This window comes from Corapipo altera, unplaced genomic scaffold (genome assembly GCF_003945725.1).
Source record: "Corapipo altera isolate COAL_440 unplaced genomic scaffold, ASM394572v1 1, whole genome shotgun sequence".
NCBI lineage: Eukaryota > Metazoa > Chordata > Aves > Passeriformes > Pipridae > Corapipo > Corapipo altera.
Genome location: NW_020884873.1, coordinates 34,011,548 through 34,026,365, shown reverse-complemented (window position 1 = coordinate 34,026,365; position 14,818 = coordinate 34,011,548). Strand labels below are relative to the sequence as shown.

Genomic DNA, 14,818 nt, shown 5'->3' with positions numbered 1-14,818 from the left:
AATATTTTGTAACTGTTGTTTGTGGTGAATGGGAGAAGGTCTGGTGAAAAACTGGGCATTATGTTTTTGCTTGGAGAAGATTGTGGGTTTTTTGTTTCTCTTTGTCCCCCATTGGAAATAGAACAGGGGAGATTTAAAGAAGCGGGGCCTGAAATAATGATTGTTGTCTCATGATCTTCATAGTTTTCAAGACTATGGTTCTAGAAATGAAAATGTGGTGAGAAGTGCATTTTAAAAATGTTGGTGGCTCAGTTGTACTTTTGAGGGAGGCTGAAAGAACAGGGAAGTCAAAAATAGATGCAGTGGAATAGGTGCAGTATGTGGAGGTCATGAGAGAGAGAAGGTATCGGGGAAGGTAAGCAGTAAGTTTTTGATAATTGGCTACATACCATATTAATTTTTTAATTTTTTTTTTTTTACCTACGTAATCATTATTTTAACTGAAATATGTTAAGATTTCAGTAGAAGTTTCACAGTTCAATGGTTGTTCTGTACAGAGGCTGAGGATCAAGAAAGTGTCCTCTTCTAAAGCTCAAGAAAAATGGCACTGTATTTTTGTCATCATTCCAGTAGCTGTATTTTAGAGGAGCGGCTATGGTATGTGGCCATCAATGCAGTTCTTTGGGAAAGAAGTAAAACACATTTTTCACTTGACAGGAGAGATTTTTAGCAGCTGACCCTTAACATATGTAGAACACCAACTCATGAAAGCATATTACTCATATTTCTCTTCCTCTAGCAGACACTGTGGGTGATTCTGTGTTTTTAGAGATTTAAAGAAGACTTTGGGGGAAAAACCCGAACCAATTGACTCCTCCCCCTGTCAGAATAAAACCCCCAAGACGACTAAAAACACACTAGAAAGCAGACAAACAAAAAGGCAAAACAAAAAACTCGGCATCTTTAATTTAGAAATAGGATTTGCAAATATGTTGAGGGAATTTTCCTTCATTCTGCATTATGCTAGCTTAATTCTTTTTGAACACAGTGACATATATATATACACAGGAATGGTTTCTGGCCAGAGAATATGTTCCTGTCTGACAAAAAGAGTTCACCAGTGAATTCAGCCATCTGGTGCATGGTGAAGAATGGGTGATGAGGCAGTCAAGAAATCCTTATGCTCCCTTTTTGAGCTGATGAGAGAATGCCCTTGTGCTAATAGGAGACAGGATTTACTGATTCTTGTGTTGTAGAAGTGAAAGGAACAGAAGAATAGCCTGTCTGGACATACATAAATACAGTATCATGAGCAATCAGGACAGTAAGCTGTACTCAGTACATCCTTTTACTGCACCAGCTTTTCCAATGTCATGTGTGCAATTTTATTATTTGGAAGTCTAAGCAGGATTGCAAATAAAAGTTAGGCTGACTAATGGAAAAGTGTATTTTATAATGATAAAAAAAGCAGGTTTGGTTTACATATCATCATATGTAAAAGTAAAATAAAAACCAACATGTTTTCTGATGTAGGCAAATAGAGTGTTGTGAAACTGCAGATGAGTTTTACAGTACCATGGGCAAGCTGACCCAGGAGATGCTTGAAGACAGTCTGATTGACAGCAATGAACTTATGCAGGTGAGTAATTGTGATATAATTATAGTTTGTGGGTTTTGTGTCATCCTTCAGATGTTGACTCCCAACAAATTACGTTTTTGTTCAGATACTGCAGAAACCTAAACTCTCCCGAGAATAAAAGTTTCAGATAACTGGGTTGAGCTGGCACATTAATGAAACAAATAGATGACCTGCAGTTAAAACTCTTATTTTATGCATTAAATATAGAGAACCACTAGACTTCATTTGATAAAAATTGGTTCTATGTTGACATCTGAAAGTTTGTTGTGCTATAATGCCCAATTATAAAAATCCAATAAAGTACAATAAAATTTGATTTACACAAGTGAGATATAGAGTCTTTTAGTAGTCATCATTTTTAGGGTGTTCTTTTGTCTTATTTTGATGTTTTGGTCAGTTGTTTATTACAGTGTGCTTTTCATTCTGCAGACACTGTGGGAAGCAAGAGTTTATGCAGTGAAAAGGGAATAAAAAATCCTTCATGATTTAAAAAAAAAGAGAAAGGCTCTGAACAGTCATTAGTGAACTATAAACAAAGACATTTGTAGATAATTGCAGTCCCTGAGTTTTCATAGCATACATCATTGTATGACAACGAAGATCCACATTGTTCTGGAAAAATAAAGAGCCTTTAATATTGCAGATAAAATTTATTTATTCATGGTTACACTTATTCTTGTGATATCTTTAAGATGTTGTTTACTTAGATGTTTTATAAAGACTTCATGCTACACTCCTAGAACTTTCCTTTTGATGAGTTAGAGCATTGTGATTTAATGGGTGCAAGTACAGAGCAAATAATAAACCTGAAATTTTGTACCTACCTTGAGGAAGGAAAAAAGTTGGCCTATGAAGTTGCATGAGTTTAATAACAGTAGTTAGCAGGTGACTTCTGTTACCCATTATTGGAAGCAAAACTTACTGTCTGGGATAATACACTTCCCTAGTCTGGTAAAGTACTGCCCCGAAGTGTAAAGGATTATTTTCAGATTTATTATTTTGGTTATTGTTCTTTTGTCTGATGAGAAAGCTCTAGGAATGGGAGAGGTGAGTGCTGTGGCTTTGTTTTGCTTCAAAAATGGAAATGCTGGTCAGAGCTACTCACATGCTTTTTAAAAGGGGTGTTCAGGTTCCTCTCAAGATGGTTCAGATACTGAGGATCTGTGAGGAGAACAGTACAAGCTGAAGCCTTCTCATATTCATTGTGTTTCAGTTCCTGGTCTCCAGTGTGGTACAAAATCAAGATGTGATATTTGTGACAAAGAATATTCTTGAGAAAAGTGGACTTCAATGGCTCAGTGTGGATTTCTTTCTTTGCAATTGTGTGTAATAGAAAATAGGGCATAGTGAACTTACTAGTTGTTGGGACGGAAGGATCGTTTTTGGTTTTTAACTGTTGCAATTACAGGTACACTAAATTAGCAGTCTTTTTGTGCTTCAGCAAAAAATGAGTACTTGGTGCAAAGTATGTGTGTATTCATAGCATATGTGTGTGTTTTGTGACGCTGACAGGAACGCTAAGGTAGGAAGGCATTGCCATTGATATGGAGGGTGTGGCAGGTTGAAGTTTTGTCCATAGAGAAGAAATGCGTTTAGTTTATGTGTGTCCTCTTAGTTGAGGAGACCACAATATAGTTTGATAACATTCTTCAAGTCGAAGGCTGACACTGGCAGTGTAGCCATCTCTGAGGTCTTCACTCTAGGCCCTCTTTACCGTAAGTGGAGACAAATAGGCACTACAAGAGTTTACCATCAGGGTAGATGAATGCTACCGCATATTTGTCTGGTTAGAGAAGAAAATTAAGAAATATGAATCACTGCATTAATGAAAAGACCTAGGCTGCTTGAACACTCTGCTTTTTAAATTTCTTAGAACTTTTTCAGTGGAATCAGACAGAGACGAATGTTTGGACTGCTTTATTTTCAATTTTTTTTCTTTTCCCCTAATAAAAATCAGAATTATGAATTCACATGTAATACTTTTTACGAGGTGGCTCAACGATTAGTAGCGTACTGCAGGAAAGGACTAATATCCCACTCTGCCTTCACTTCCTGTTTCAGGAAAGCTTGCTAGTGGCAATCATCTCGCTTTTCTTTAGACTTGCATAATACATACATTTGCATCTGAACTACTTGTCCAGGCTCACTTAAGCCAGCGAAGACTAACAGGCACTTCTCAAACACTGGGAAACAAATTGTGCTTTAAAAGGCTTGTTTGCTTTGGGAGTTAGAGGAGGGAGGGATAACTGATCCTTGAAGGGAAGTGTTGACAGAGCAGATGTCTAAAGCAGGTCAGAGGACTCTTGTCCTCATTCTCTTCACCAGCATATATAGTTGCTGTAAGTTTATCCTTCCTATGCAAGCAGTACCTTGGATTGAGGGCTTAAAGCTTTTGCAGATTTGGCTGTTGTGTTGCAAGGTTTATTAAATTGTTTTACTGAGTAGAGTGTGGAGGGATTGGAGGAGGAAGCCTACAGCTTCTTTTTTCAGATTGAACAGTTTGGGTAAATAAAAGGTTAGTGCTATACATGAGATTCTAGACAGGGTATTTATTCAAGAGTAGGAGTTAAATACAGTATTCAGTAATGTAATTTTATTGGCCTGTTTATAATGGAGACAGAAGGCTGTACACCAGGTGTCTGCAGATATTCTAAACAGCCTGTGCTAGACTGAATCCATGCTTTCATGCCTTCTCAGAAAGCAAGTATTTTTATAAGCAGCTAAACTAACTCAGTTTGTACATCCAGAAACATTGAAGTGTAGAGGAGATGAGAAGCCAACAGGAGAAAGAGAAGCATCCCTGTGTATTTACTGGGATGGAGGGGAACAGGAATTAATCCATCTATGGTACTCTAGCATTTTAGACTATCTCCCTAGACAGTTACCCTGATTTGATGGTATTCATTGTTAACTTTCTACTTGAATAGCACTGTTTGTGTTATCTTTTGGGCTTATTTTTGCATTTGCTTTTTGGTTTTTTTATGAAAGTGAAAAGAGAGAAGAGCCTTAAACCAGTGTTGGTCAGCTCTTGAGATGAGTGTGTTTGAGCTGTCAGCAGAACAGCTTACTCTCTTTTGGAAGCTGCAGCCTACTGTATGGTATGCTGCTGAGGGTGTAGATGCCTTTGAATTTTTAGAGTAAGGCAGAGAATTGTAAAATGATTCAAGGTGAAAATAGAGGTTTTTTTCCTTGTCTCTTTTCTTATTCCCAGAATCTGTCCCCTATCACCATAAATAAGGTACTAAGCTTGGCTGCATCATGCTCTGTGTATATAGGCCAATTCCCTCTGACGCAGTTTTCACCAGAATTAACCAAGTGGCTTCCAAGGCTGTGTACAAACTAGAAACAGAATACTTTGACGCTGAAATATTGCTGGGAGGATATCACAGGTTTTGATTGACAATATTTTTTTAATTTCCAGTGGAACTTGCATCAGCATAAAATTTGTTTTGTGGATCTCTTAGTCAGGTGACAAGCAAGGCCTACAGTTATAATCTGATAACAAATAATTAAGCTAAAAATGTGTATGCTAAATGAGAGAAGTTGTAGAGGATCTAGAAGATACACTGATTGGAGACAAGCAAAAGCTAAAACATAATCTAAAACAGTAGGTACAAGGAGTAAGTGGAGGACTCGGAGTCAATGGTTTCACTTAGAGGGTAACTATCCTCTGAAAAGGTTACCTGAAAAGGCATAAAGAGTAGAAATAAATTCCAGACAAACTTTCTTCTCTGAAGGGAGAGAGTTGAGACTTATGGAAAAAAAAAAACAAACAGGAAAGTATGGCAGAGATCAAACGAACAGGCAGAAGTGTTGGGCCAGAGGTAGGTCTTTCTCCGGATCATAAAATGCCTTTGTCTGTTAGACTGGCAGGCTATCACTGTTCAGGCCCTAGAGAAAATTTTTCTTTCACAGTAGCACTGTAGTTTAATGGAGTGGCAAAACTTCAGTTCATGCTCTGGGTTTTTTCTAGTGAGTGAGTCTTGCAGGAAGTACTGACTGAATCATAAAACCTGACCGTTTTCTTAAGCACGTGAATGTGCATCCTTTAATCCTCCAAGACTCTGAAAGTCTTTTCATGGAGAAATCTTTTGTGGGACTGTTCGTTAAATCAGCAATTTTAAAAGCTGCTTTTTTCCCCCCCCCAGACTGTTTATACCATGGCTCAGTTTCCCTTCCCACAACTGGCAGAATTAAGGGAGAAATACACGTACAACATTACTCCTTTTCCTGCAGCAGTAAAATCAACTTCATTTTCAGGGTAAGTTTGAAATGTACTGCTTATGTCATATAGGGTTATTGTTTATGTAGAATTGAAAAGGCAGGTGGCACCCTCCCTTGTATGCTCTTAAAGAAGATAAAGATGTTTGGTAATGTTCATATTTAAGAATGTCTCTTAACTTCTCTTATGTTCTCATTTGACAGAAGGTTAGGCAGAACCAGAGACAGTGATGAAGAGAATGACTTAGATGATGAAGACTCAATTGCAAATGCAATTGGCTGTCTTGGACCATTAAGTGGGTTTTTGGCACCAGAACTGCAAAAATACCAAAAACAGATGAAAGGTAAAAGTGATTTTGTTAATTTTGGAAAATGTGGTTAAATCTGCATGCCCTTGCAGAAATTGTCTGTACCTTCTTCTGTGAAAGCTGCTATGGAAAATGTGTTTTATATGCACATAGAGGTTACAGCAGGTACCAAATGACATGCTCTGCAGTCATCAAAGATGTCCTCAAAGTCGAGTTGGAAGGCTGTAGGTATACAGTAAATGACAGTGTGAATTAAGGATTTGGCTACAGTAATGGTTAACAAAACAACCCCATAATGTTGCCCACCTACAGAAAACCAAAGCATGGAAAACAGTCCACCCTAAATCCATGCATATTTCCAAGACAGCAGTCAAGTAGTCAGCATTTTCTGAAGAGTGTACATATAATAAATGATCTTGACCTTTTTTCATATATGCATGGCTGATATTGGAACCTCCGTATTAGTATTAGTATTCACAGTGAGTGAATTCTGCAGGTCATTTCACTGCCCTTTTGTCCAAGCTTCAGATTGTTTTGGTTTTTTGATATATTCACATTTTTTTAAAAAAATTGGTATGGTTTAGGATGTTCTGACAAAATGCCACTACTCTTCCAATCCCTCCACACTGAAATAAAGTTTCTTGACAGAATTGTATGTATACCTGTGCATACCTCCTCTAAAAGGAGAACAAAGTTCTGATCCATACAAGAAAAGCAAAGATGATTTGTTAACTTGTAGCAACCTTTCTGAAATGGTACTGGATTAACAGTGATTTCACAATATCCTAGGGGAGGCCATTGTTACTTATCCTCAACTCACCTCCACCTTACCACCAAAAAAACCTCAGACTGATGTAGCAGTTGCTGTTTTCTGATTACACTTCATTTTTCTTGTGTCTTCGTTTTGCTGAGACCTGTGAGCTGCAATTTTCCTCTTGATTGCTGTGGTGTTTTGTTTTTCCCTTCCGGAGGGACTGTAAGACTCTACCTGCTGTTTCAAGCTAGCACTTAGTCAGAACATCAAACTGCTGTTGCAAACTAAGCCAAAGACAAATAAACATCCCTTGAAAAGAATTATCCCCCTGACCCTGGAGTGCCAGGTTGGTGGTGCATCAGAAACAGCTGTGAAAATAAATTGCCCTGCTGATGCTCTGCAGCTGTTGATTAGAGACGCTCTGAAGTTGTCTGACCCTCAGCTGCTCTGCACCTATCCCTTTTGTCGCTACTAGCAGCTTTCACCCTGTGGTGGTGTAACTGTTTCTTGATGCTTCTTGGTGGTATCACTAGGTCAGTTGTTTAAGCTCATGCCTGCTTGACTGTAAGGTATTTTATAACTTGCATTGTTGGCCTCTTCTTTGACCAGCTGAGTGTCTTTAATAATCAGTTACTGAGTTACTTCAGTGATGGTTTGATGTACTTTTGGATATTTGAAGAACTATGCTTATAACTTGGCATTGCCATGTTAATCAACTTTTGTACTCTTTAACCTCCCCTCAAGCCCTGGCTTTTCTTAACCAGTAGTAATACTATTTATTGTAAATAGCACAGCTGAGTTAAATATACATATTATAATAAATTTTTAATTTAAGAATACAGTAAATAAGATGATAGGAATCAGATACAGAATTCCCCTGTAAATAATCTGTGGAACTCTTGAGTAGGCCAATTTACTCCTCACCTCCCCTTTATTCCCACCTTGTGCAGATCAGAATGAAGAACAAAGTCTCGGTTCCAGTAACATTGCAGAGTTAAGTCCAGGAGCAATAGACTCTTGCCGAAGCGACTATCATGCTGCTTTTAACAGCATGATGATGGAGCGTATGACCACTGATATTAATGCACTGAAAAAGCAATATTCCAGGATAAAGAAGAAGCAGCAACAGCAGGTTCACCATGTATATATCAGAGCAGGTAACATAATCAAAATATGCCTCATTTACTGATTTATTGCAAGCTTAGCTTCATCACTGGAGACAAGGCAAATGATAGTTTTTTACATTTATCCAAATAGACAAAACGAGAAAGACTGATGGAATATATAGCACATTAGTAGTAAAGTGGGTATGACTTCATACAGACAGAAAATGAGAAGGTGATGTTTTTTCTTCTTTTGTCAGGATCTGAAGATGATGACCCTGGGATTTTTTTAGGTCCCAGGGACCAACTGAACAATGGTATTTAAAAGTGTCTTTGCTATCTGGGTGCATTTTGTTGATCTCTCTGATTAGAAACTTTAAATCTTGGGCACTCTTGGAATTGACATACTGAAGCACTGAAAAAAAGTAAATGGAGAGATGAGGATGCTTCAGACCATGTGGTCTGTATTATCTGAACTCTGAATTTATCTGGGCCTGGCAAATTATGCAGCTCAAGGAACAGGCTTAGATGTTCTGTTGTGGCTGGCAGTTTACCTGCCTATAATGATACTGTTCTGAGGGCTGAGCTGGATGTCAACCTGGACTTAGCAATCCAGGTTGCAGAGCCTATTTCCCTTATTGGCAGACTCAACAGTGCAGAGGTTGGCATGAACAGCACAGCTGATGGTTTTAGTGGGCCTGCAAGCTGAACACAGCCCACTGCACTCATTCTACCCCACTTGAGTGTCATCTTTCTAAGTCAGCATTCAACCATGCACTGTGGAGAATTTTTATTTCTATTCTAGATTGTCTAAACCTGTGCTAGCAGAAGTGTTGCAATACATGGAGCTACAATTTTTCATTAACATAATTTGTAAGGAATTTTTTTTAAATATTAATGAAGTATTTGCTTTGAACAAAGGCTATATCCAACAGAAACAGTGCAAACAGTAAAATGTTGATTCCCAAGGATTGCCAACCCTTACCTTCCAGATACAAACCTTTCTAATCTTACTAATCATGATGCAGGGCTGGGCTTCTAGTTTAATCAAACTTTCATCTAATTTTTAATTCTGAGCTAATTTCTAATTCTGAGTCTACTCCTCTGGTTTAATAAGATATGGTTTATCCATTAAAAGTACTTTGATTCATTTTCCAGTCACACAAGCCTCATGGAGAGGCTTATTTTATTGACCTTGTATGGAGACTGAATTGTCTCTTACAGTTGGAAGAAGTGCAATTCCAAAAATCAAGAAGCTAATTTTTTTATTATTTATTTTGATGGTCTTTCTGGCTCAGGACTTACCCATAGGTGCAAAGCAGGGAGGGAGAACAGAAAATCTTTATCATAAAAGGTACAGCTTTTTGTTCAAGTCCAAGACGTTAGTGAAATTCAGTGATGATTTTTAAATTTGGGTTTGTTTTTTTTCAGTAAGCACTTAGTCCTACAAACCTTTGCTATATCTCAAGAAAGGCGTCAAATTTGGTGATTAATCCTTAGAACATTAATTTGTTTTGTTCTTTAACAATACTGTGCTTCTTTTAAATGCTTTCTTTCAGACAAGGGGCCAGTTACCAGCCTCCTCCCTTCTCAGGTAAACCATTCCCCAGTGATAAACCACCTCCTTTTAGGAAAGAAGATGAAAATGAATAACAGGTCTCTCAAAAATGCTGTTATTCACATCCCAAGTCATGCTACAGGGAAGATGTCTCCCATTCCCCAAGAAGATCTTAAAACAAAACTCAACTCTCCATGGCGCACTCACATAAGAGTTCATCGGAAGAATATTGCTAGGGCCAAAGGCCAGCTGGGCTATGGGGATACCGTAGGACTGATAGATGAGCAGAGTGAGAGCTGTAAAACAAATAGTCCTGGTGCAAAGGAGGAGAATGCCGAACATTCTGACTTTGGAGAAAGAGAAGGAAGTGGTTTGGATAACAGGACTACTCAGAAAGCTGATCAGCAGTTGTCTGAGCGGCTCTCTGTGGACAGCAGTACAAACATGGCAGCGATTCAGCTAAAACTGGAAGCACTTGAACTCACCTCAGATAGCAAAACTGATGCTGAGTCAACACCCCGTCAGTCCAGCCAGCCACATTTATCAGAGTCCTCTACTTCATCCAGAGACAGTGGAAACCTGGCTAAACTGCCCCAACCTGGGAACCCAAAGCCACAAGTCTTCAATCCTTTTCCCAGTGTCAAGCCTCTTCGAAAGTCAGCTACAGCCAGGAATTTAGGGCTGTATGGCCCCACTGAAAGAACACCAACTGTACACTTCCCACAAATGAGCAGAAGTTTCAATAAGTCTGCCAGTGGCAACAGTGGGACCAGGAAACGATGAATACAAAAACTACAAAAAAATTGTATTACCTTTTTTTTTTTAATGTATGCATGTGTATGTGTATCCCAGAGTGTTTCTAATCTTTAAGTAATGGGGACAAAAGTGGTTACCAGATGCATAAATAGGTGTCTTTGAAAATTGTGTTCCTGTGTTGTTATGGGATGGATTAGTGAAGATGTGCTCTGGCACCCTATTGTCAATTCTGATGGTCCTGTGTAAAATAAACATTAATTTGCAGTGCAAAGCATGCTGTTTCTTTAAATCTAACTCAGATATTAAATCACCAGCTGCCTTTAGCCCTTCAGCCCCCCATGGCTGCCTCCTGTCTTTCTGAGCTCGAAGGACAAATTGTCCAGTGCAGCAGACGGGTATAACAGTTTTTGTGGCTGTTACGCAGCTTCCCCATTAGACCTCATCCTCACGCTCCATGAGAGCCAAAGAAGCCATGACTTAACAGAAGCACAAGCAGTCCTAGCAATCAAAAGTATCACTTCATGACATCTGGCTTCAGATGTTCTTAAGCAGCATTTTGTGCTTCTCTTCCCACAGCAATTCTCTGCTGATACTGTTTTTAATATAAATGTAGTCAGTGAGCATGAGAATAGCAGACATAAGTCCATCCGCAACACTGATTTGCTCCTTTTCTGTTACATGTGTACATAGATACATTTCTGTTACTTACTGCTGGAGAGTTGCAGCACTGTAAAATTAGGAATTAGGTACAACTCTATGCGTAGTTGTATGATTATTATTATGGCACATCTTGGCTTCAATGGATTTAAAAGTTATTATCTAGATTAGATTTGTAGTTAAATAATAATTGCCAGCTTACCAGTAGGTAAAATATATGAACGTTCCAAAGTAGTTTAGGGTTTTAAATTCTTTAAATAGAGTGATTAGATGCTTAGAGTGCCGCTTCCCATTAGAAGCCAACACATCAGCCAGTATGTTAATGGGATGGAACCACGGGCTTCCATGGCTTGGTTCCTTTTTGGTGTGAAAGAGAAATGGCAAAGTGATAAACTGAGTGTTTACTTCCAAATTAAAAAGTGCAAAGCTGGTGAATATTATAAGGCAAGTACTATATATGTATATATATACATATATATATGTGTGTGTGTGTATGTATATATATTACAGAGGCAGGCAGAGAAACTAAATGTGGATAATTCAACTTCAGGGTTGCAAAATCTAGCACTCAAATTCCAAGAAATTCAGATTGCTCTTAAAATGTTGTAGCTCTGCTAAATTGTGTGTACTGACTGTGATTCATTACCTTACTTCCGAGTTTTCTGTGACATGGAAGGGCCATAATTTGAAGCTGGAGTAAAAGCTGTAATGATGAATCAACCCCATTGTATGTAATATCTTGCTTCCTTTTTAAAAGTCTTTGTTAAATTTGAAAATTAATTTATTATTGTGTATTTATTAATATATCCCATAACCTGTAGGATGTGATATCAGTTTTACTGTATACCATAACTTATAAGCTCTACAATATACCCTGTTAATTGTTGTGGGGACAGTTTTATTTTGCTGTTTTATGCAAGCGTGTGCATATAAAACAATATTCAAGAATGAATACTATAAATATAAAACAGATGTAGATCAGATCTTGCCTTATTTCCAGGTTATAGTAGTATTGTCACTAATGATTACTTTTAGCGCAAAGTAAATTTAAAATAATGTAGAATTTAGTCCCTGATCATGGACTGTATATAAATTGTTTCTGCATTTATTTAGAAGAAATGGACTTCTCAAAAATTTTACTGTGAATCATCCTACCCAGTTTTTCTTAGCTTCAGTGTATCATGCAGCTGTATGCTGAACCAGTAAAAATAAAGACTGTCAATCTGCAAAAACTGTTTAAATGTTGCAAATGCATACATGAATTTTCAACATGTTAAGAAGTGATTAAGCAGTGGAAAAGCAGCAAGTTTTGCATGAATATAGGTCTTGGGAAAGAAAGCCAACAGAACACCTTCTAGTGATTCAGAACTATTCGATAATTGATGAGTGTGCACTCAGGGCCCTGTACTTGGAATGTTAGGATTGAGGCAAAGGAACCACAGCAACTCAGTGCACTAATTTGAGGATGCTTGCTGCAGGACATCTTCTTTAAGTACTGCTCGATGGGAAAATAGAATTTCATTTTAGCTACCTCAAAGATACATTTCATTACCTCAAAGAATGTTCACTCTTCCTCTGAAATCTGCCTGTTGAACATACAACAAAGACAGCTTCATCACTTAGCACTGAGATGGAACATTAAGATGAGGTCTAGGGAACTCCAGAGAAGTTTCCCTTATTTTTCCCCAAAGAATCCCTTCAGCAAATGAGGTCTGATGATGAACTGAGGATGTTGGGAAGCATGTTGGTGGGACTCTCCTCCACTCCTCCATAAATATTTTGTTCTCCTTGAGGCCTCCTTGTGCTAATGCTCTCTTCCATATGACTTTTTTTTTTTTTTTTGAGAGAGTATTAGGATCAGATTGACCTTCTGAGAATGTGTTTCACCATCATCACATGAAAGCTTTCAAGGAAGGAGCATTTGATTCTATTTTGAGGACACTTACAGTCCTGCAAGTGGAAACAGGTCCAAAGCTATTCTGAGGTTATTTGAAATTGTCTGCACTTGGGTGGTAAAAATAGTATATGGTAGAAATCAGTTGTTCAGAATTACTGTCAGCAAACAGTTGAGAATACATCCTCAACTGCAGCTATAGCAAAAATTCGATTTTGTGTGCTTAACAAAAATCCCACCAGAACCCATTCAAAAAATCCTGAATGATTGCTAGAAAAGCAACGAAACATTATTTCAAGCAAAAGTAAAATGCATCCCTTTACACTGGTATTTCCAATTCAGGTAGATGTTCATGTTCAAAATTCAAGACTTAAAAAGCTGTTTCAAACCTCCACAGCATGTATTTTAAATGATGTGAAATTGTTAATACAGAAATAAGGTGAGTGGCTTCACCATACTGTTGTTTTCCTTGACATTCTTTGCAATGAGTTACCTCGTGCCCATCCATGGGCAGCAGTTACATCTGGCTTAGTGGCAGGGAACCAATATCATCTGACACCAGCTCCACTGAAGCAGGAAGAGACAGAAACTTGTCGTAATGCATCCCTACCCTTGTCAATTCTTTGCTCCAGTTTTACTCACTTTTGTTGGTGAAAGATTCGTTCAAGGCAGGGGGTTGTTGTGGAGTCCTGCAAGTGATGTGAGATGTGCAGTCATCCCAGACTAGCACCTTCAGCCCATGTGTCATCAACCAGCAGACACTGGCCAGGTGGGTGGTTTCTCAGGCAGCCAGAAGCTGCTTGGACACCTTTGACCACCTCTGTGTTGTTAACAGCATCCTTGGGAAGGTGTACTCTTCTGGGAGGGTCATGTGTGGGAGAGGTGGATCCAGCACACGGCAGAAAAGTGCCTATGTAAAGAGTGTCTTCTGCACATCCTTCCCCACTGAAGAGCCTTCCTTCAGGGCTTGCACAAGCTAACTTGGCTGATACAAGATATTTAACATGATTTAGGACATAGAAGTGGTTTGCAGCGTCAGACCATGTCCAGGCCCAGCTTCCCCTAGCCTGCAGGATGCTGCTTCAACTGTGCTTCATCCTACAAGCAGCACACAGCATTTGCTGGCTCACCACAGATTTAAAAATAATCACAAATGTTTCCAAGTCCTCTTCTGATAAAACCTTATCAAACCACGCTGTCTTACCACAAATAAACGGACAGATGTGGTGGTGGCATGGGAGATGATGTATGTGGATGGAGAGGTTGGGAGGAGGGAAGGAGCAGCCTATCCAGGCAAAAAGTACAAGAAGTTTTGAGGGAAAGCAAACTCAGTGCCTGTACTGCTTTTTAGATTGTTTATTTGTAAACAACAAATCAAAAGATCAGATCCATGATGTGCTGCTCCCTGCTCATCCTTCCTGTGTTCAAAGTGATCATGGACTTGTGTGATGACAGCAAGATGCCACACCCTGTAATGATGTCCACCCACTTGGTAGTCCAATGGTGCTCCCAGCCTGCCCTGGCAGGAGGGAGATGCCAATGGAGAGCTCTCTGATGAGGTTTGCTGTGGCTTGCTTGACGCAGTGAGCCACTGAAAAGGGAGTGAATGCTTGAATACTAGCTGGGGTAAAATGTGCAGTCATTGCTGGCACATCTGACTTCTTTTTGCCTGAGCCAGCTTTGTGGGGAGGATGTGGTTGTGACGACACTGCCCCAAAACTAGGCTAGTAAGTGTTGCTGGCTGTCAGGTGTGCCAGGCCACTGCTGGATGGATGTGGCTGTGCAACCCCAGGCAAAGCTCAGCGAGCTACTGCAGCTCCACAATGCAGAGCTGACTTGCTAGCTCAGCCCAAAGGCTCTGCAAGCCTATGTGTGCTCAGAGCATGGCTTGCACCAGTTGGCAGGGGATCTGGTGTATATGTGCACTGCTGAAGCCTAGTAGCGCTGGGATGTAATTCTCTGTGTCTAGTGTCCCAGCAGCAACCCTG

At 39.2% G+C, this 14,818-nt stretch overlaps 1 protein-coding gene across 10 annotated transcripts in view; it reads left to right on the top strand.

Moving 5' to 3' along the window:
- The window catches only part of TBC1D30 (TBC1 domain family member 30), a 58,788-nt gene extending 46,869 nt beyond the window's left edge, over window positions 1-11,919 (top strand). For 6 of the 10 annotated variants that reach the window (XM_027660416.1, XM_027660406.1, XM_027660470.1 and 3 more), the window contains 6 exons: window positions 1,474-1,579; window positions 5,728-5,840; window positions 6,005-6,144; window positions 7,813-8,019; window positions 8,226-8,282; window positions 9,525-11,919. In XM_027660416.1, the coding sequence (XP_027516217.1) occupies window positions 1,474-1,579; window positions 5,728-5,840; window positions 6,005-6,144; window positions 7,813-8,019; window positions 8,226-8,282; window positions 9,525-10,306 (1,405 nt within the window). In that variant the 3' untranslated portion in view covers window positions 10,307-11,919. The remainder of the gene's footprint in view (window positions 1-1,473; window positions 1,580-5,727; window positions 5,841-6,004; window positions 6,145-7,812; window positions 8,020-8,225; window positions 8,283-9,524) is intronic. The other 4 variants (XM_027660425.1, XM_027660419.1, XM_027660457.1 and 1 more) reach the window with 2 other exon arrangements.
- Window positions 11,920-14,818: the final 2,899 nt, after the last annotated feature.